This window comes from Typopeltis vanoorti, chromosome 6 (genome assembly GCF_054136105.1).
Source record: "Typopeltis vanoorti isolate ZY-2024b chromosome 6, IOZ_Tvanoo_1.0, whole genome shotgun sequence".
Lineage (NCBI taxonomy): Eukaryota > Metazoa > Arthropoda > Arachnida > Uropygi > Thelyphonidae > Typopeltis > Typopeltis vanoorti.
Genome location: NC_143554.1, coordinates 10,621,155 through 10,645,298, shown reverse-complemented (window position 1 = coordinate 10,645,298; position 24,144 = coordinate 10,621,155). Strand labels below are relative to the sequence as shown.

At 35.0% G+C, this 24,144-nt stretch overlaps 2 protein-coding genes across 7 annotated transcripts in view; one reads left to right on the top strand and one right to left on the bottom strand.

Annotated features, from left to right (window-relative positions):
• The window catches only part of LOC150105280 (general transcription factor 3C polypeptide 4-like), a 267,680-nt gene extending 260,332 nt beyond the window's left edge, over nucleotides 1–7,348 (top strand). Inside the window, exon 14 of the mRNA XM_090394058.1 lies at nucleotides 7,308–7,348. Coding sequence (XP_090250184.1) covers nucleotides 7,308–7,325 — 18 coding nt within the window. The 3' untranslated portion in view covers nucleotides 7,326–7,348. The remainder of the gene's footprint in view (nucleotides 1–7,307) is intronic.
• The window catches only part of LOC150105279 (glucocorticoid-induced transcript 1 protein-like), a 454,175-nt gene that overhangs the window by 21,869 nt on the left and 408,162 nt on the right, over nucleotides 1–24,144 (bottom strand). The gene's annotated exons all lie outside the window — the stretch shown is intronic.

Sequence of the window (24,144 nt, the reverse complement as noted above, 5' to 3'; positions counted from 1 at the left end):
TGGAAAGAGGAGGAGATAGTGTGTGGGAACAGGGAGAGTGAGGCCCAACTTTGTGGAATTTCTGAGTGATAAGTATCTTAAGCATCATGTGATTGAAGCAACCAGAGGTTTTAATGTTTTGGTGTCTTGGGCATGGACAGCAGGGTTCCCCCCCCCCCCCAGTTTATCTGGGGTTTTTTCATCCTGCAAGCAGGCAAACCGGCCTTGTGAACACACAGATCTACAGCCATAAATACTTAATCCCTCTTGAGGGGGGCTCAACTTACCCCAATAGGGATGGGGGAGAAAAGGGAGTAAACTCCGTATGAATAAATAAATAAATGTTTTGGTGATGACTTCACAAGATGTAGTTAAGTGTTGACACTGCTGCCAGTTGGTGAGAGTGATCATGAGGTACTTGTTTGGGAAATGATGAAACAAGAAAAAGGTTACTGCCAAAAATGGATACATGTGGAAGTATAAAGCAGGTGATTATAGGAAGCTCTGTAGTCAGCATCAGTGCTTTGGGTAGATGAGTTGAGTGAAAAAGATGTTGACAATGTATGGATTACTCACAAGGCAATAAGTATCTGACAAAAGCAATGTATGATTGCATACAAAGAGTTAAGCGAGCAAATAGAGTAGGAGTGAAATGGATGAACTCTCATATGAAGCAAGCTGTGCTGTAAAAGAATATGTTATGAAGGAGGTACAAGACAGTTGGTGGTAATTGGATCCTTTAGAGTATAAAGTGCAGGCTAAAAAAAGTGACGAGTATGGTAAAGAAAGAAAAGGTGCAGTATGAGAGGAGATTGGCTGATCAGGCCAAGGTTAACTCATGGGAATTTTTCTGCTATATGGAAAGCAAGAGGAAGAATAATTACAGTAGATTAAACGGGTGGATAGTCATGGCAGCAGAATAATAACAGCTGGAAAGGATATAGTGGAATTTTTAAATGAGCACTTTATCAGCATATATCATACTGGTGTAAATGATTTTGTGCAAGGAATGTGTACCACAGTTGTCCCTTGACTTGGTTATTTAATGAAAGTCTTGCAGTGGAGGTAGGGTTCCTAAGGAGTGGAAAGGCAAAATACTACCACTCTGCAAGCATGGTTCTAAGACAGAAGTCTCCAACATAGGCCAGTCTGTATAACTGCAGTTGTGGTCAAGGTGTTGGAGAGAATCCTGTATACTATTGATAAGGAATAGTATACAGGATTGGGATGATGGACATAAAATTCTTTATGATAGTTAGCATGGATTTGTAAAGGGTAGGTCCTGTTTTAGCAATTTACTTGCATTTTATGAGGATAGTGGGTGTGTTAGATAAGAGAGAATCATATACAGTGATATTCTTGGACTTTGCAAAGCTGTTTGATAGATTACCACACAATAATTTGGTGTACAACTGTGCACAGGAATGGAATAGATAATATATTGTTTAGATGTATAACAGATTGGCTCCTGAACAATACCAGCAGGTTATGTATGATGGAGTAGTGTCTCAAAGAAAAAAAAAAAGGTGGGTAACCAGTGGCAAGCCCCAAGCTGTTCTTGAGTCCTTGCTGTTTAATTTTCGTGGAAAAGCTTAGACATTGGTTATACATTCTTACTAAATAGCTTAAGAAAATTACAACATACAATAGAATATACATTAAAATAAATTTTAATACACTTCCAATATTTAGATATTGGATTGATATGGTATGGAATACTTTGAATCGGCCAAGAATACCAACATTGCCCACTAGGGGGGGCACCATCAGGACTTTTAGGAGAAAGAATAGCTTCCTGCTTCATTCCTCATTTACTGTGTGTTGTGCTTGCATGCACGTGTCTTGTATTTAAGTTCCTGTGATAATGGCAAAGCGACGTTGCCGAAATATTGAAAGTATATTAAAATTTATTTTAATGTATATGCTATTGTATGTTGTAATTTCCTTAAGCTATTTAGTAAGAATTGATGTTTAACTTGTTTGTAAACAATATATCATGTGGACTGACTTGAGGGGGGGGGGATCTTCAGTTGTTTGCTGATGATGCAAAATTAGAAATAATTACAAGTAGCACTGATGATGTTAATTCCCTTCAGGAAGATTTGAATAGACTTTTTACTTGGACAAAGCAGTGGGGTTGTAGCTTTAATTTCAATAAGTGCAAGGTGTTATATTTTGGAATGTAGAAATATAAGGTTGTGTATTATATTGATGGTGCCATACTGCAGGAAGCAGAATGAGATTAGAGATTTGGAGTGATGATTGACAGCAGGCTGAAGTTTAGAGGGCATATTGCTAGTGTCACAAAGGCTGCACATTGTAATGCTGCTATAAGAGGTACTCTAACATGTAGGGGATAAGGAAGTGGTTCTGCCACTGTATAAAGCACTGGTCATACCATGCTTGAACTATTGTGCATCACATTGAAAGCCAGGTGATCAGATTTGATCACCTGGCTTTCAATGTGATGTGGAGACATTGGAGAAGGTTCAGAGGTGAGTGACTAAGACAATGTCAGGAGTTTGCAATGCTGGCTCGGATAGAAGTCGAAGAAATGTGGATTACAGAGTTTGGAAGAGAGGAGACATGATAGAGACATTTAAGTTAGTGAGAGGATTTTATCAGATTAATCTTGAGTGGATTATAAAATGAGTAGATGCTGAGAGGAGAAACACCAGAGGTCATTCCTGGAAGTTATGTAAAAGTGTGGTGAAGAAGATTTTTTACATGGAGACACATTAGCAGAATGTGTTGTTAATATAATGAATGTTAAAGATTTTAAGATTCTATATGATAAATATGTTGTGAGTTGAATAAACCTCCCACATTGAATCTGTCGACTCCACAGAGGATGTAATAATAATAATAATATAGATTACTGTCCACAGATTTGGATGAGGATCTATTGAAAAGAATCCAGATTCATAAAGGTGCAAGTTTTGGAATGTGTGATATGAAGACAGATTGAGAATACAATTTGCAAAGCATTCATTTTACACAAATTATGAATTCTACAACCATAATTAAGTTATCAGCAATACCTTCCTAAAAAATGGTTACAGCCAAAATACTATCAACAAAATTCTATACCAGACTTCACTTAAAAACAAAAATAAACAAGACTTATAATAAAACTGTAACCATTCCATACTTTAGAAATATCAGACAAAATAAATAGAATACTACAAAAATACAACCTTAAAGCCACCTTTAAATCTCCTGCAAAATTAAAGAACTTACTCAACACATCCAAGGATCCCCCCCCCCCCCACTGGGGTATACTGTATTCATTGCACCTGTCATTTTCCCTATATAGGGGAAACAAGATGCACAATTCCGATCAGAAAAAAAGGAACATAAACAACACGTTAAATATAATAACTATGGTCAAGCTGGTCTTTCTGATCATGCCCTGAACATTTTACATAGAAGTGACTGGAGAAAAACACCTATTGTTTACATCAAACAAAACATGGTATGAACGTAAATTTAAAGAGGCCTTTTAGATTCTTATCATTAATCATCATCAAATTCCTGCCATGTACCCTCAAGGGGTGTACAGAATATGATAGTACTACATGAAAAAAATTACATCATTACTAACTTCCAATCTACAATTTTCCTCCAAATCAGTCCATTACTTGTCAAGACTCCAACATTATCAGATCTTATATTTCTATCGTCTAAGGCACTTTGTACTGCATCAATCCACCTATATCTTGGTCTTCCTCTAGGTCGTTTTGCTGCCAACCTGGCAGAGAACACTTGTTTTGCTAATCTTTCCTCGCCCATTCTGTTTAAGTGACCATACCACCTGAGATTAGCTCTGCTAACGCATTCCTGGATGCTGACAATGTCAAGTTCTTTCCTAATATCCTCGTTTTTAATATGATATTGCCATTGATGCCATCTGTTCACCTATAATCTTTCTCAGGACTCTCATATCTGTGGTCTCTAGTCTTTGGTCAAGTGTTTTACTTCTGACCTAGCTCTCAGATCAAGTTAAAACTGGTTTGAACACTGTCTTGTATACAGCTAATTTAGTGTTCCGACTAATTTCTCTCTTATTCCATATGAATTTATTCAATTGACTTCCCACCATACCAGCTTTGCTGATTCTGTTGTCTATTTCTATATTTAATTTACCATCTTCAGTAAAAATCGTGCCTAAGTAGCTGAAATGTTTTACTTGTTCCACAGGTTCTCTATTCACAACACAGTTGACATTTCCAATGATTCTGCCTATTTTCATAGTCTTTTTATTGCTAACCTTCATAACATATCTATTACAACAGCTATTCAATTTAGTCAGAGAATCTTGCAGACTTGTAGCGGATTTATTTAGAAGCATAAAGAAAAGAGCTGACATTAACATCTCCAATTTTGATATCATGTTTAATACCACTTTCCTTCATAATGTGATCCATATAGATAATGAATAACAGAGGGGATAATGTACATCCTTGTCTCACACCAGATTTAACATTAAACCATCTTCCTGTACTTCCTTCAATTCTAACTGCTGACTTACAACTCAAATAAAGACTAAGTATTGCTTGATATAATGCCCCATTGACACCATGTAACTGCAGCATATTGAATAGCTTCTCTCTTGGCACCTTGTCATATGCCTTTTCCAAATCGACAAAACTTAAATACAGATCTTTGTTATATTCCCATGCTTTCTCGACTATTTGTCGTAAAGTGAAGATCTGATCCTGACAGCCTCTATTTGGCCTGAATCCAGCTTGTTCTTCACCAAGCTTTTCTTCCACAATTCTTCTCAACCATTTCTCAAGTATACTTGCATAGATTTTGCCAGGAACACTCAGTAGGGAAATACCTCTGTAATTCTCACATTCAGTTTTATTACCCTTTTTATATATGGGTACTATGAGAGTTCTACTCCAATCATCAGGAATTCGTCCCTCTGTCCAGGCTTTCTGAACTATGCAGTGCAGAGATAGATTCTTATCAATCACCCTAATCTTAACAATAATGATGGTTTAAAAACCCAAACATATGGAAATCACATATTCTACCCACTTTCTAACCTAACCTTTCTCCGTAAGAGTTAATTTTAAATAGAACTATAGGTAATCCAGGATCCTAAATCTAAAATAACAATGGTCATGTTAAATTAGGACATCATTTTCACTGTAACAAAACTATCTATACAAAAGAAGGTTTCGCTGATGTTGTCTTAAATAGAATATAGCTTTGATGTAATTAATTTATTTTAGTTCGTGTATTTATTGTAATTTTATTTTATTTTCACTAGAGGTCAGGCCAGTAGAATAACTGTTGATCAAATCATTGTCTCTTCAGCATGAAGAGAAATGTAATTTAGCTTGTCTCTCTCTCTCTCTCTCTCTCTATATATATATATATACTCCAGATGATGATCTTAATATATAGATTGAAATGTCGGCTAATTAAAATTATTTATAACACGGTTGTAGATCCATAATTTATGTAAAATGAATGCTGTTCACCGTGTAACACTAAAGGAAAAGACAATTTGCAAAGCCTTGCAAATAGGAGGAAGATAGAGGATATCAATAGAAACTGTGCAAAAAGGGCATGAGGAGCAGGCTCTTTACATAAAGAACAGTTAATGAGAGGAATGCACTGATTTAGAGTGTAAGGCACAGTTTAATGAGTTTTGTGTGATAACATGTGCCTTTTGCAATTAGTCTTTTACTCTGTTGAGGCCTAGCATTAATAATAATAACCTTTGTGACACCAGTCCATTCAATCCATAGTTGAAATAGTCATCCTAATTTTTATCTATGTATGTATATCTATGTATGTATAGGCTCTCACTATATCAGACTGAACAGTTTTCTCCATAGGAAAACTGTTTGGTCTGATAAAAGAAATTCACTATGGCATTTTGGTTTAGACTTTCCAATAGTGAGAGTGAATTTGTCATAATTTGTGCCAAGACAATCAGGTAGATAATGTTTCAAATTTCTTCGACTTACATTTTTTGCATCTGGGTGATGTTACTAATATTGTGAATTTCGCACCAAGGAAGCACGATTTTGTTACACTTTCATTAAGTACTCCCCTGATCATTGAATCTCTGTATAAAATGTTCTCCATGTTTTTCTTGTTTGTTTGTTTGTTCGGTCTTTATTATTACTTCAAACCACCTGCTCCTTTTTTTCAGCTCTGCCAGTCTCCTGTTCCTAATGCAATTTTTCATTTTCACACTTTGTAATGTGAGGGATAACATTCAACCATGCTATTTCTTTATTAATGTCCATTTTGTTCTCTATTTTCACAGCCACACATTCGACATTAATAACATCATTTTCCATCTAACCGTCAGCACTATCCACTCTACTATCATTTGCTCTGCTCTCGTCACCAAATAGGCACTGGCTTATTGAAGTATTCAATACACATACTCTCTCTCTCTCTCTCTCTCTGCAGTTTCCTTTAATTTTCCTGACGAATACATTTAACACACACTGCACTGCACAAAATCCAGCAGATTAAAATCACCCAACAATGTGATGTTTACAGCCATACCAACAATATCATATTTAAACACAAAAAATACAAGTTTACTTACAAACTAAATAGCTCATTCAAACACACACTCGTTTAAAAGAAAAACTACAATAAGTTAACCTAACATTATCAACTAAAATACAATAAAGTTACTTATCCTTCAGGAGCAATAAATCCACCCCACATACACACACAATATGCTACTAATGGTGATCCAACTTGTTGAGGTTTGCACATTTCAAAGCTGCTGCTGATTCCACTGACTTATGACTTCTGTATGCATTTATCTTGTGCCAATGTATTTATATTCTCCAAGCCACATGTCAACATATCTTGCTGTCTGTTCAAGTAAGCCAGATTACATGTACAGGGTGCTTGTATTCTCCAAAATGTATTGATTGAGAACTTTGATTTGACAAAAAAATCCAATTTTTTCTCATATTTATTCAAATTTACAGCTCATACAGATTATTTCACATAGAAAGGAAATAATATACTAACTACTAGATATGGCAGCCATGTATTCGCTCTTTGGCTAATTTCTGCACAGGAACTTAGAGAACCAAGCACTGTCATAGTCACACTCAAACCACTGGTTTGAGTGTTATTGTGATAAATGTGTTTATGTGCTTATGTAGATAATGTGTTTGAAATTTGAACACACTAGATAAATGCTTAGTGCATTTAAATAGTCAACATCCCACTTCACAATAGAAAAGTAATCAAATAACTGTCTGCCCTTCCAAGATACACTAGTCCATGCCTTCCAAATCTTTTTATCTTTTATTATATTTTTCTATTTACAGAAAGCCTACATGTACTGAAACATGCACAAACAGTTGCTCCATCATCCAACACAACAATATGGTGTACTAAAAGCAGTAGCACATTGTGACTGGGCTTACTATGGACAGACAGGAAGATCTGTTGATATCCACCTTGAAGAACATAAGAAATACATTTGGCACATCATTATGACAAGTTGGGAGTAGGAGATCATGCCTTGGACAAGCCTATGCACAGGATTTGCTAGAAGAAAACTAATGTGCTACACAGAAGTCATTACAAATCAGAGAAACTATTTTTGGAATCAGCAATAGATTTAAACCATTCTCCAAACCTCAGAAAGTATGGCTGTATTAACTTACCAAAACTCTGGAAGATATTCATTTAAAAAGCAAATTAATACTCTCTGTATACATAATGTGTAACAACAGATGGCATCAATTAGGACTATAGTTTCTTTGGTTGCCCTTTAAATATGGGAACAGTTTGAAATTGTAAAATTAAGTAATTGTTGTGGTTTTTTGTATTCTGACAAACTGTGTGCTCTGAAGATGCTGGGTTTAAAACCAGTGAAATATCAGCAGATAAATAAAATATTTATTTTCTTATTAGTGTCTTGTGTGGTGAATTAAACTGCTATAAAAAACTAACATTATGCATATTATGTTTTTGCTTTATTTCAGCTGTACTTTCTTCAACATTGAGAGCAAATTTCTACTAGCTAGTTTGTAACTTAAAGAATATTTCTTATTGGATGTGCATTTTAATTCTGTTTTTATATGTGAAGAGTTTTATGTCAGACTGAAATGTCTTTAGTCTATGCAGTTCAGTTGTGGGAGTTCTGTTCAAATCTAATGGTCAAACTGAGTGTGCAAAGTAATTTGAATGTACACTTAATGGAAGGTGAGATACTGATGAAAAGGAGTATGATTGCAATAAAGGAGGACAAGTGCTTATTTTATGAGTAAGAAAATGAATGTGAATGATCTTGTATGAAAGAAGCTAGCAAAAATAAGTTGGCGTGATTGTGATGTATGATATAGAAGTGTTGAGATTAGTAAGAAAGAGGCAGGTGTGGAAAAGTAGAGGGACAAATGAGTGTTATGAATGAGGATGAAAGATCAATTAAGACAGGTGCAGAGTAAGGTAAGGTTAGAGAAGGAATTGGCTGTTGAAAGTGAAAGGCTTGGAAGGGAGGATGATAAAAAGAGAATCATATCATGTGAACAGTCCATTGTGAAGGATGTTAAGAGAGCAACTGTTGATGTGTTTTAGAGGAGGAACAAGTTGTGAATGAGGTGGCTTTGAGTGTTTTCAGAGATAAGTTCAGTAAGGAGGTAGTACAGGAAGATTGATGTTAAATCAGGTGTGAAACATGGGTGCACACCATCTCCGCTGTTATTCATCATCTATATGGATCCCATTATAAAGGAAAGTGGCATTGTACCTGATATCAAAATTTGAGATGCCAATCTCAGCTCTTTATATAAACTCTTTACTCTTACATAAATCCAGTAGAAGTTTGCATGATTCCTTAACTAAACTAAATAGCAAATGTGGGATGAAAATGGGCAGGAACATAGAAAACTTCAACTGCATTCTGAATGAAGAACCTATAGATCAAGTAAAATATTTCAGCTATTTAGGCATGCTTTTAATGAAGATGCAAATTAAGTATCAAAATAGACAACAGAATTAGCAAGACTGGTGTGTTTGAGGAGAGAACGAAATAAATTTATACAGAATAAGAGAATAATTAGAACACTAAACTAGCTATATACAAGTGTTCAAACCAATTTAACTTGTGGATCTGAAAACTGGGTTAGACGTTAAAAGAGTTGATCAAAGACCAGAGACCTCAGAAGTTCTATGAAAAGTTAAGGGAGCACAGTGGTAGAATGTTTAAAATGAAATATTAGGAATTAACTTGCATTCAGGAATGTGTGAGTAGAGCTAATCTCAGGTGGTACGATCTCTTAACCAGAATGGAAGTGGAAAGACTGGCAAAGCAGGTGTTTGCCAAGATGCAGATGGATCGATGCAGTTAGAATACCAAAATATAAGATTTCACAATATTGGAGTCCTGACAGACTAATTTGGAGAAAAATTATCAATAGGAAGTTATTGGTAATGTGAACTTTTCATGTAGTAACATCAAATTCCTATACACCCTTTGAGGATAAGTGCAACTACATCATACACTGATTTTCCTTTTACATATATTATTACTCATTTTTCTAACAGTTTCTATTGCTGCAGCATCATAAGAAAAATACTTTTGGCAGCGGGACATACAGAAATGTGTATGTGATTCATGATCTTTCAAACACAGCTCTCAACAACTTTGCCATTTTATTGACTATTTGAGAATGGCACTGCTAGCAATATTAAACATGTTCTCTATGTTTTATATACATATGCTATTATTTTAAATCCAACTTTAACTTCTTTCTTTTCTTACAAATACTAATGTACTACAGGTTAAACAACCTCCTACCTCTTTTTCCCCTGCTTTATATACTGAATATCACATACACACCATAAAACCTTAGCAAATCAATGTTGCATGTAGGGACAAGGATCACAAGAATCTGCTAATATTCTCTTTAAAAAGCTGGAGTTGTAGTCTTTGGAAAATGGCAAAGACTGTTCCACAGAACTGAGATAGATGAAGTACAGTAAGTTTGGCAGATCATCAGTTGAACTATTATTATTAGACACCTCCAGGGAGTCCAAAGACTCATTGAGGGAGGGGTGCCTGGTCTACAACTCTGTCTCCACCACTCAATCCACCAACTGACTGCGACTACACCAACACCATCTACCACCCCTAGTATTTCCCAAGACAATCACAAACATCCATTCCCATGCCAGTTATGATGAACAGCAGCCATGAAAATATTTATAGAAAAGACAGTGCAAAAACTGATCAGTGAGACAGTGGTAATCATTTAGCCGAACTGATCTTACTAATAACGTTTAGGGGATTTTAGGTGCACTGTCAAAATTGTGAAGCAGCACTCTAGGTGAGTAGGTTAGTAGCTGAACAGATGAAAAGTTATATCTTGAGCAAAAAGAAACTTTTTTTTTTTTCAAGCTGAGGATGTAAGGATTGTCATACTAGAAGCAAAATCAATCTTGATCGTTTAGTTGAGTTGGTTAGTCGAGTGGTTACTGTATCCACTTTCCAGCCAAAAGGCTGTGGGTTTGAATCCTGCCGTGGGCATGGATGTTTGTGACTGTCTGTGAAAATACTAGCTGTGGTGGGTAGTAGATGGCATTGGTGTAGATGGTGAATGAGGTGGTGGAGACAGAAAGTTGCAGGTGCCCTTCCTCGATGAAACTTTGGACTCCTTGGTGGTATTACATAATAATAATATCAGAGGTGGAGAGAGGAATAAGTCGCATCTTTTTTGCAAGAAAAAAAAAATTCTGTTTTAGAAGCATTAGAGATGACTAGGCTGTTCATCATTCCATCAAAGGATGATATGGAGTACTTACCAGACTCAAAATATTTGAGTATTGTAGGTTTGTCATATGAGTAGGAGGAATGGAGTGTTATCATCAATAAAATTGTGGATAGGGTTTGATGTCAATAAAAGAAGGTCATTTATCTATATAAAGAAGAAGCTGAATAATATAATAAAGCCCTAGGCCTGTCTGCATTAAAACAAAAATCTGAAGAGAACAACACCCTCCACTATTACATGCGATGAAAGGTCTGAGGAAAAAACTGGCAATCCAATTACAAAACGTGGAAGGTAGAATGTAAAATGACAACTGCTAAGAAGTTTGCCTTTTTGGCATCGAGGCAAACCCCCAAAATGTTCCTTACAAATGTCGAGTGCAGCTGCACAATGTTGATGGTCACTGATTAACTGACACTTATCCAGGTGTCAAAGAAGATGACTTAATAACTTACTCCATTCCTTTAGAGCACCAAGATAAGAGTATAATATAGTGTAGAGTTGATAAAGGACAGGTGTTAATTCGGGACATGTCTCTTGAGCACAGCTGGTGGGATATCAAAGAGGCTTCAGGACCTGAAGCCTCTTTGATATCCACATTGTTCTAGATTCTTCTGATGCCAAACCTGAACTACAGATATGCAAATTTCCAGCATAATGAAGAAAAAACACATCTGGAACAAATAAATATAATATTATGATGACAGATTGAAATTATATAATCTAGATAACTTGAAAAAGAGGTGGTTCGATGGCAAGAAAAAAAGGATAAGGAGATTTTACAAGTTGAAGGAAAAACGTTGGGTATAACAAGAATGGAAGGTTTATATTCTATTAGGTGAGGCGAATCCATCACCAAAATGTCTTGGGGGCGGTGGCAAATTAATTTAAACTGCAACATGGTAAATATACTGGCAGTTAAGGTGAATCACCCACAACTCCATGATATTTTGTGTACCACGTGTAGCACTCAAACTCATGTTAAAAATCACTCAGGATTTCTGAAATTTGTTGCTTATTGTTCATGACATAATTAGACAATAATTTCTAGTTAAGTATGATAGTATACCTGATATCAAAAAAAGCAAAGCAAAAAAGATTTCAAATCATTGTAGATAACATTGATAAAGGATATTTCTGAAAACACAAACCATTTTAGTATTTAAAAATAAATATTTTGTCACATATAATAAAATTTCCTACAATTTTGATACAGATTATGTAATAAAAGCTAAGTTAGTGGAAATGGAGTTGCCCCAGTATAACCAACTTGCATAGCTAAAAAGATCAAATAAATTAAAACAACTTATTAAAATTTATTTTGAAAAGAATATGTTAACTAAATTAAATTAACTAAATTTGGCAAATTTAGTTAACTTAAGGATTTTTTTAATCAGTTTTTCATTTAGTATTGAATTTATAATCAGAGTGAAAATGGTATAAGATTTAAAATTTATGCAGAAAATGAAGAACCAAAAAATGCACATAGAAACATGAAAACAGAAAGAATATAATAAAATAAAGTAGTAAATATGACTATAAAACACATAACAAGACTAAGAACTAAAAATTGCTGGCTGCTTTAAGAAATTCATTAGTTTACAATAGAAGAGAAAACTAGTTAGCAAGTAAATCATTCTGTGATTAAGTCAGTAGATTTAGGGAGTGAAAACAATTTTCACTATGTGCACACTGCCATTCTAAAAAAGACCTTGGGAAAATTTATGTGCTCAAATTTCTTGTTTCAGTTCTTCATATTTGTTCTTCTGTGAGAATCATTTCTGGATTGATAATATTCTTCAGAAACCTCATGACAGTTACAATTGGAGTGGCAAGATCTGGTAAGTAGCCATGTCTGTTAAGTGCAGAAATTTGATTCAAGCAGGAAGGACTGCTAAATACTGTAGAAATCTCAAAAGTGCCCTCTATTCAAGAGTATACTAGTGAAGTGGTCCACTAGTTAGTTCACTGAACAGAACCAGAATCTACTTACTATAGAAAGTATTGCTGAGACCCTACAATGACCAGAAAATCCAATTCTCTCAGTACAAGTGATATATCTGTCACTTACATGCATAGCAACATACACAGATAAATGTCTACTACAAGAACATGTAGCACTGACAATCATAAATGATGTACTCCATCACAGTTAGTGATGGAGTACATCATTTAATGTTTCTATGCTTTATGGCATACTTCATCAAGAATAATATAAGTTTTCAAATCAAAATATTTTAAACGATTCTTAACATAACCTGCCATAGACAAACTGTTGTTAAACTGATGATGTACATCATGCTGAGATTTTAAAGATGTGGTTCATTGTTGGCATGCACTATGTAATGTTAATCTATTCCTGTGAGTTGCCAGAGTACCTGAGGATTAGTAATATGAAAAGCTAGGCCAGATTTGTGTACTCACCTTTCCTCTACATCTGTAATATGCTCTTTAACATGAACGTCTGCCAAGCATCCCAGCTGTCTGATGTAATAGATTCCACACATGCAGAAAATTTTATATTAGCCTGTTCGCTTAAGTGGTGATTAAGGTTGTGTCATGTCATGATGTGTCAGATCTCAGTATCATGGTAACTTATCTTGAGGGCAACTTTTAAATTGTACTGCTTGAAAACATTAGCAATTTTATCTCTTCTTATATAAAGAAACCTGTAGTACCTTCAACATTTTATGTCATAAACATGCATGTCATAGTAAAAAAATTAAACACAAACATTTCCTTTTACATATCCTAAACAATCACCAGCATGAGATGAAAAACAATAACAGAAATGTGAATTCTGTCATTAGTGACAGAAAGAAAAACAAATGGTTCAATAATTATGTAAAGTGGCTAAAAGAAATGTAATGAGATTAAAAATGCTACAGGACCCATCACCAGAGAATACTGAAAACGATAGGAGCTGCAGAAATTTACTAATAAAATGTTGAATTGAAAAATCACTGAAGAAGCTCAGAGCTTCTTCAGACATAGCAGAATACTTTAAAGGATATAAGCCACAAACTCCAATACTAACAACCAAGCGATTTAGTTTCAAGAAAAAGAAATTGTTGAGGAATTCAGACAGTATTTTGAGCGACTACTAAACAACTACCAGATGAAAATCTAGTAGTTTCAAGAAAAAGAAATTGTTGAGGAATTCAGACAGTATTTTGAGCGACTACTAAACAACTACCAGATGAAAAACCTAAGGTATAATTGTCCATAAAGAAATACTGAACTAACCTACTGGTAAAAATAAAATTGCAGCATACCTTCTAAAAATAGGAATGACAACAGAAATTTATGTTTCTGTTGTCATTAGCAACAGAAATTTATGAACTTGGCAACTTAACCCACCCACAGTACTAATGAAAAACCTTTTGTAGGTTGGAGCTGCATAAAAAACCACTATGGCAAAAAAAAATCTGATGGATTGGAATGCAGCCATATGTCCTATTTTAAAATGGGGGGGGGGGGGAAGACTGTTGATTACCAGTACCTACAGAGGTACCTTTGGAACTTGTTACAAAATACTGCCTATACTGATTTGGAAAAGAATTAATGCATATGCTTCAAGTATCATCAGAGACTCAGTATAGTGTCTACAAGGGAAAGTCAACAAACAAGCATATTTTCATGCTTCCACAATTGCTAGAAAAACATGAATTTTGATAAAGAATGATATCTAGTATTTGTCATCTATAAACAAAGATATGAGTGTATACATTGAAACACACTATGGAATGCAATGAGATATTTTAAAATACCACAGAGGTACATAAATGATATGACTATATAATTGCCACACCCTCTACAAGGTACATTTCCTATAGGTAAACATTCAAGTTTTGAAATTTCTATTTGAAATCCTTGCAGAGGGCATCCTATTGCCTTATGCTGATGTTATCCTTGAAGACCCTCTCATTAGCATGTTATACAAACTACATCTCATGTAAATTAAGGTGAGTAAGCTTATAGGTCTTTCATAAACCATGAAAAGACTAAATATATGTGGATTTCAAGAACTGATTCAGCTTGGTTATTGATAATTATCTTTGAGCAAGTGGATAATTTTGACTCTCTAGGAATCAACCTTAACAACTACAGTGATGTGCATTAAGAGAGAGAGGAGAGAATTGAAAAGGCAAATCACAGATTTCTGCAATTTTGCAATTCCTAAAATCTCGAGTATTATCAAGAAATTCCAAAGAAAAACTGTTTAAGCTATTTACAATCAATCTCAGCTTATGGTTTAAAACATGGGCACCAAAAAGGAGATAACAGAAAACTTATTACATTTGAAAGAAACATACTGAAAAAAAAATTTTTGGACAATCTTACAATCCAAATACTGGAATGCATGAACAAAGAAATGAGGAGCTATGACACTTGTTTCAAAACCCCAGAACAGTTTATTCATATCTGGAGAGCAGAAGAGTAGTTTAGTTAAACAAGTGTTTACAAATAAAATTGACAATAAAAAAACCCACAGGAAGACCTCCAAGTACAATGAAGGGATATGATAATGAAAAACCTAAGACAACTGGATGAAAGCTTTATATCAGATGCAGCTTATGACAGACAGATAAAGAAGCCTATGATGGTAGCATTAGATATAAATGGTCAATTAAGCTGGATATTCCCTTGCAAATCTTATCCCCCGACAATATACAAATTGAATCACAGCAGCACAAGTACAGAACCCTGTAGCACACCACTGTTTACCTGCACCATATATTTCTCTCTGATGTTTGTCAATCAGCATTATTCCATGACTTCATACTTGTGCTCCAACTTGTGTAATAAGGTTCCATGCAGCTTCCTGTCAAATGCCTTAGCAAATCACAATGCTGATATTTCCCTTATCCAACTCACCAACTATAGAAAGTAAGTTACTAAGACTGTACCTTCCTTCTCAAAGCCATACTGTCCCAATAAATTAACCACTACCTGAATCACTTTTAGGTAATAGGACTCTTGTCATCACTTTGAGAGCACTGCCAGTTCTTGAACAACCTGGTTAGCTTATCATTTCTCTGCACTCCCATATGTTAAAGATCAGTTGATATCTCATCCAATCCGATGGCTGTATTGGCATTGGGATTTCTTAATATCCTAAACTCCAGTTCATCTTTATCCTTCAATTATTGAGTGGCATCACATCAGCCACTGCATTATTTCCAGCTGGTAAATACACAATTGCAAACTGGATACTCAGTGCTGCAATCATTTTTTGTGTTCCTATAACCTCCCTGTACAATTAGTGTTCATTAAAATAATCTCTTTAAAATCATTACTCCTTTTATTTGACACATAGCTAAAGAAACTTTTAGGATTTCCTTTGGCCTGATGACTCAATTCCTCTCATAATCTTATTATGCCTTTCTTATATTGCTGGTACCATTTTTCTCTATGCTCCTTATGCATCTACAAAACTTTTTTTTAAAAATTCTGTTTCATACTAATCACCTTCTCCTTACTCGCTTCCTCTTGTTCTATCCCCTTCTATGAAAAGGTTCTTCCATATTAACCTAGTAACAATCCCTCACCAACTTAAATGTCTCAATTGTATCCCCCTCTCCTACTCCTATTTCACGAGGTTTTGCAAATTGCATTCCTTCAGTCTGTCTTCGTACCTCACATTCCAAAGACTAATTACTACCTTTGTGAATCTTCTCTGGACCCTTTCTAAAATATTCTTGTCACCATGAAAACCAGTTGACTAAATCTGTACATTAAGGTCCTCTGCATCATTGCCATAATCCAATATGACTTCACAACCTGTGCAATGTAAACTTCAAGTCCTCATCTGCCATTAATCCCAGATCTCTTGTCCCAACTCCTTCAAAATTTCCCCACCAAATGTCCATTGCATACCAAATGTCAGATGCTTAAACTTCGCAACACAGAACTGATAATTTCACTCACCTACCCATTCCAATTTATTCAAGTCCTCCATCATTCTTTCATTCTTCTGAATTTTGCATCATTGCAAACAATTGCATATCTTCACCAGTTAAACCCACCCCACTATCTTAACCTATAGCCCCTAAACAGATCCCCTGTGATGCACTGATAGTGACTTTCCTCTTTTAGGATGCTATTAGGTGGAGACAGAGTTGTAAAGTAGGTGCCCTCCCTCGATGAGTCTTTGGACTCCTTGGAGGTATTACGTAATAATAATAATAATAATAATAATAATAAAACCCCACTATCTTAACCTATAGCCCCTAAACAGATCCCCTGTGATGCACTGATAGTGACTTTCCTCTTTTAGGATACTATTAGGTGGAGACAGAGTTGTAAAGTAGGTGCCCTCCCTCGATGAGTCTTTGGACTCCTTGGAGGTATCACGTAATAATAATAATAATAATACACCTCTAGATATACAGATCGGCCTATAATATGTAGCCTTAGCCTTATTATCATCTTTGTGTAATGGAACAATTTTACCTTCTTTCTGCTCTTTTGGGACTTGTGATGTTGCAAGACTTGTTAAACAGATAAACCAAGGATGACACTAACTGCTTGGAACATTCTCTTAAGATATGTTATGTCCTGTTGCCTTATTGTCTTCATATACCTTACTTGCTCACCAAAAAGCCATCTTCCCACTTTCTCTACACTTGAGCTTCTCATATTTCACACTGATAAGGATGAAAACATCCTAATGAATTGCTCACTGAATACCTCAACTATGAATATCCTTTGCAGCAGTTACCAATCTACCTTTTCATCCATTATCATCATCCTTTTTCTACTTACCACATATTGAAAAAGAAAAAAAAAAAAAACTAATATTTTTCTTGTCCTGATTTATTAATTTCTGCACTTTTGCTGCCCTGAGTCATTTTCTTGGCCTGCACTTTATGCAGCTGATTATTACCATTATTCATCTTGTACTGCCTCTACATTGTTCTTCCATATTTCATGCTTAATCCCTTCATTCATCCATTTAACCTTATTCCATCTTTTGGCCTTCAGAATACATTCACACACATTGATGTGTTAAGTCTCAGTGGCCAAGCAGCATTTATCTCCTTCCCCCTTAATTCCTCATTCCAAGCTGCCTCCCAAGTTTTCATAGTCACTGTCCTTGTAGTATTTTTGTAAGTTGTATTTTTTTTTTTTTTTTTAGGTGTGAGACCATCACCCACTTATTGGAGGCTTGAAGTGGCTTGACAAAGTTCCATGTTTGGTCTCTAGAGCAGAGGTTCTGGACTATGTATAAAATAAATTAAAAAAAAAAATCCTTAGCCCACCTACGAATGTACTGTAAGTTTGCAAATAACCTTTCGTGGGTAGGAGTCACATAAAAAAAAAAATTCAACTTCATACCACTTATTAGCAATTATAAGCATGCCAAAGAACAGATATTAGACAGAAAGGCATACGCTCAATTTATTGTTTCACACCAGTCAAATTTTGAGCCACTTTTTTGTGTATTTATTAGACTAAATGTTCAGTTTTATGTTTGGTCTCATGCAACATAACAAGACATACTACGCTAGTGTCACCAAAGTGGAAAAAAAAAAAAAAGAGGTGCAATAGAATATTCCATAGTCAGGTGTTGCACAACATCCTTGGTCATGTGGTTGCACTCAGTGCATCAGGATCAACTATAAGACATCATTAGTAAGAACTTACAAAGCATGCATAAAGTTCCATGAAAGTGGTTAAGCTAAGGAAAGAATTTTTATTTTTGAAAAGAAACTGATGAAGTGGTTCGCAGATACAATGGAAAAAAAAAAAAAAAAGCTGTGTCAGCAGAAATGATTTGTGAGAAGAGAATAAAACATTATGACCTCATGTTGCATATGATATGCAAGTACAAATAGACATACACAGTACAAATATGTGCACGATGCATCACATCAAAAAATCATTTAATGTTGGGATTAGATGCCTCGAGAGGTTTCAAAATAGATTTGCTCCTTATCTGTTATTCTGAGAACAGGAAGAAAGTGATTTAAGTTTTGACTTAAAGTGAAGCTACATTTACAAAAGTACAAGAGACATTTCTTGAGATCAGTTTGCGAGTTATTTTACGTCAGCAATAAAGTGGTCTTCAGACTAAGAATTTTTCCAAGAAGGCCCTCAAATTTTTTGATAATATATCAGCTTATGGCTTGGACCCAACATTCATGAAAATGAAATATTTGCTGGAACACCACCTAAATGAGAGGAGATCCAAACTGATCAACATGTCATTGCTAATGTTACCACCAAGCACCATAAGCTCATGTTTGAACAATGTTTCATGACAAATTGGGGTAGGGGTCAAGATAACATTCAAACAATTCTGGAAATACATCAATTTTAAAGATAACATTAGCAAAGTATGAGCCAGACACTGTCTGCATCATGGAAATATGTAGCCCAAGATTGTGCCTGAATATGAAGTGTTGAAACACACCATATAAAAGAAACTGAAGACCTGTCATATCTCGAAGCAAACTAGTTTTGAAGTAACATCAGTAAATGTGGAATAGCTTGTTTGCAAGTTCTCATTCGCAAGACTTATTGGAAGAAATCCTGAACATTATATGTACAGTGATTATAAAACATCAATGCAAAATCTGAAGGAAACTTAATGAGGCGCATACTGAAGTCATTACCTTCATATGATTCTGACCATGACAGAACATTCAAGCTTGTTTAGAAACTGATTCTTATATTTAGCTCTATCATATATGAGATGTTGAAACTGAAATAGGAAAAAAATTATTTTTCCTTTAAGAAGTATGTGACATACTCCTCCCCAAAATCAGAAGTATGTCAAGAATTTATCCACCATCCATGATTATCCAAAAATTGCACTTTTTGTTGCGCATCAAGAGGAGAAAGCTCTCTGGCTTTCACCTCCTGATGTTGCTCCACTCCTTTTCTTCCAAAAAGGAGTGAAGCAACTCTTCCCTAAGCAACTATGGAAATGAGTAACTTCATCCAATAAAACTTTCTCTTGCAGAGAGCTCCTCACCTATCTCATTGACAATATGGCACTATTCCATCAAGTTAATAAACAGTGAATTCCTAGATGGGATTGTGTTGCTTAGAAATTAAAGGCTCTAAACATTAAAAAAAATCGGGGGGGGGGGGATACAGAACACGATCTCTATCTACGCTGCATTATTATTGTAACAGGATTTTATACGATGGTAATGATCTCCATTTATCACCAAGTGTGAAATTCATAAAAAATCAGCTAACACCTTTTTATTCCCATATAGAGAGTAGGCAAGGAGGTTTTAGCCCTATCTAACTTTTGGAATTAGGGCTAAAAAGGCCTTGCCTACTCACTAATTTTATTGGCATGCAGTGAAGAGACAGCTAACAATTGCCACTATCTCGTGGTCTCTAACCGTGACACAATAGTTGTCTGAAAATAGTGTGGGTTCGATGGTCGATTTTCTTGAGTTTATGAGATGAAAAACCCGAGTTTCTGGGAGTCAAGCTCTGCCCATGCCAGAGATTGACTAACTCGGGAACTGGTTGAAAAAAGGCTTAGAAAATGTTCCTCTAGTTGGCAATTAGATATTTGAACCTAACCCAAGTATTCTTCCGTGCAGTCAAGTGCCACTCAGCTACACAGACTGTGTGTGAAATTCATTTACTGCGATTTCCCCTCATCCCTTCTCTAGAGAAAAAAACATGGAACTTTTTCAAGCAACTGTAGGCCTTCAATAAGCATGGCACTGGTCTCACACCAGGTGATGAAATTCATCTCCCACCTAAAGGCAATTACAAACATTGAGCCTGCAGCCTGTTGGTTGGAGAGTGGTTACACTAACCACTTGGTCAATCAGGCTGGAAATTTTATTTCTATGAAAGATAGAGATGTTAGTAAGGCCACAAAAGTTAGAATTTTCAAAGCAATGGTATTTCCAGTGGTGATACATGGATGTAAAAGTTGGACCATTAAGAAGAAGAAGAAAGAAAGCAATTGATTCATTTGAATTATGGACATGGAGGAGACTATAAAGAATCCCATGCACCACAAGAATGACTGATAAGAAGTTTCAGATAATATAATAATAGAATGCTCTTTTGAGGCATCAAGATCACCAAACAGAAGTTAACGTACATATTCTGGGCATATTATGCAGGCAGATGAATCATTGAAAAGGCAGTCAACATTGGGGAAGATTGAGTGTATGAGAGGAAGGCTGCAAAAAAATTAGATAGACAAAAGAAACTTACCAACTTGAACTTATAACTGCTGAAAGAAAAGACATGAGACTGAATAAGATAGAGAGCCTTTGTTCCCAAGATCACCATGAGTCAAATACCTAAATGGCACATAACAATCCCAAGTAATCAAAATAAGTACTCATCATTTGCTTTTCTTAAATACCACTCGACTACTTTCCTTACATTACTGACATCCTTTCCTTGCATTGGCTTGTTCTATGGCACTACTCCAAGGTGCCTCCTGACTATGACAGTCATTATATAGTTACTTCATGTAATGCAGTAATCATGCAGATCCAGGTTACTGCATATTTACTTTTCTCAGCTGGAGTCAAGTGATTTTGGACAAGTTACTTAATGCCATCATCAGATTCAGTACTCACAGACCCATGGGTGCCTTTTATTACATGTTGTAATTATCTCTCAGCAATTGCATTAAATTCCATTTTATCCAATATGTTGCTACAGTTTTAGTCATCCATAATAATTAATCGCCCTGTACTCAATTGAACTAATTTGCTGATGCATGCTATCATAAGAATAGGATTTTTTTGTATGTCAAATTATATGATGTAAATTATACTCGCCAAGAAATTATAGTCTTATTTAATCTTTGAAATTTATGCAAATAAAGTTTATGCATGAACTAAACTCAATTAAAGTCATAACCAGACTGGTTATGACTTTAATTGAGGTCTCATCATTGGAAGCCAGACCCAAGAAGATACCAAGGTTGAATTAATGCAAAGGTATATCTCTCATATACAAGTGGTAAAAAAAACTTGCGACTTCACATGCAAACTTGGATAAAGAATTAAACAAAAAAAATTCATGGCAAGTGTAATTTAGTTTGTAACCATGTGAAAACAATAAAAAAAAAAAACTTTCTACAAAGTTATATGATGACTCCCAAAACTCAAACTGAGGAAGAAATATGCCCTGTTATTTTAAAAGAAGTTCAAAGTATGCAATGGGAAGCATGAATAGTGTAAAGATTCCAGGTAAAGATGAAATACAAATAGAAGTTTTGAAAGCAGGTAGTGAACCAGTCATGACTATGCTAAGTAATATTTGTACATCCTGTCCAAGAGAAGAGAATACCAAAGAGTTGGAATAATATAATGCTATCCTTATTACTGTTTTTGAAAAGAAATACAGGGAAGATATTAAAAATTACTCCCAATCAGTCTCCTTTAAACAAGATACAATTTTTTAATGAAAATCATTAGCAAAGAATACAAAGCAAACTAGATTTCTGCTAACCTCCTGAACAAGCAGAATTTAAAAAAAAAAAACTATGGCATATATACATAATAATACAAATCACTGAAAATCGCATGCATTTTCAGTTTTGAAAATGCATGCGATTCAGTTTCAGTGTTAGCTATTTTAGAAACCATAAAAAAGTAATTGAAAAAACATATTGATATATGTAGTCATATATAAATTCATCTGCATCTATAAAATCAGAAACAAATATGAAATTTTCTATTAAGAAAGTAGACAGGGAAAGAACTAAATCCCCTGTTATTTGCTGATGACAGTTCTTTTAGGAAACTCTGCATAACTTTAACAAATGATCAATGGATTGAATGCAAAAAGTAAGAAGAAAGGATTAAATATAAACAAAGACAAAACAAAAATAACATATAAATTTATATAATACATAACCAAAAAGCTATATAGAACATGGAAATTGGTATAGTAACTTCATATAGTTTATCCAGGGCAAAAGATCACAGTAGAAGAAGGCTGAGAGGAAGAAATTATATGAAGGATTCAACTTGGTTGAATGGCTTTTGGAAAACACAAAGGACAATCTGCTTTAAAAGAAAAATATTCAACTGTTGTATACTCTGGTGAAGACATATGAGAATGAAATGTGAACTATGACTAAAAAATTAGCCAACAATTTAAGAACAATCCAGAGGAAAAAATGGAAAAATCATTGCTTGGTATTACCATTCAAAATTGAAAGTGCAATACTTGGTTCAGAGTTCACACCACAGTGGCAGACATATATATAGCCATTAAGAGATCCAAATGGTCATATTGCAAATAGTAACGCTCAAAGTTGATATCTGAATAGTATTCCAGAAATGGAAAGAGCTACAGGAAGAGCAAAGAGACAGTAGGAGGATGAGATTAAAGATAGCCAGAACTCAGTGGCATAGAAGAGTTAAAGATCAGTCAGAATAGAGGACTTCAGGGAACACATTCATCCCAAAATAGATAACAGCCTCCCCCATAGTCTTCCATACTGGCTTTTATCTCACACCAAATAGCTTCGAAATGCACTGCCTCCCCCACCTCTACATCCTGCTGAGCTATACATCCCCTTACACTATATCCACATATTATATCTTCCTCTATTGACCAAGTCTCACTAATTCCTAAAATTTTGGGGTAGTTTAAGGGAATTAATACCAAAAGTCTGTTATTTCTGATACTTATAGAATTAGAATACAAGTACTTCAATACTCCTCTCATGCCTAATACCCTTGAATCTTTTAATGATTGTCTCAATGAGATGCGAGACCCAAGAAACTGCATTCAATCATTCCAAGTCTTTCTCATTCTCACACTTACCTTAAACACAGCATACTAATTTTCTTCCTGTCTGTCTGTTCATAGTAGACCAAGTTACAGTCAAAAGTGAGTCATACACTCCAAGATGGAGTGAGTAAATCAGATTCAGTAATCCTTTAATCAGCAGATTAAGGTTGCTAGTATACAATATATATCTAAAATATGGTTTGAAAATGATGAGAAGGTTATATTTCTTAGTACTGTAGCTATCTTTTAAGATGTACCATGAACATATGGAGTAGGAATAGTAGTCATTTGGTCGTGTGTCTGGGAAGGGGCATGTAGCCAAAGAAAAAAGTGTAGCAAGAGCTGCCAGCTACATTAAAAAAAAACTGGCTCTATAAGTTAGTGTTTTGAGAATCTTATATTGTTGGGCTGGATGATAGTGCGATTGTTTAAGCAAGTATCTTCCAGTGTGTGTATTGGCTTTCCATAAACAAAAAGACAGTGAATCATTTAAAAGACATGACCAGTGTGTCAAGAAAAGACAAACAGTTATTTCTTTTTCTAACATGAAGCATATTTTAGGGTACTGAATGTTTAGATGAGTTCCAAAATAATCTTATTAAATATCTTGTCCATGTGACCAAATTCCAAACATATTATT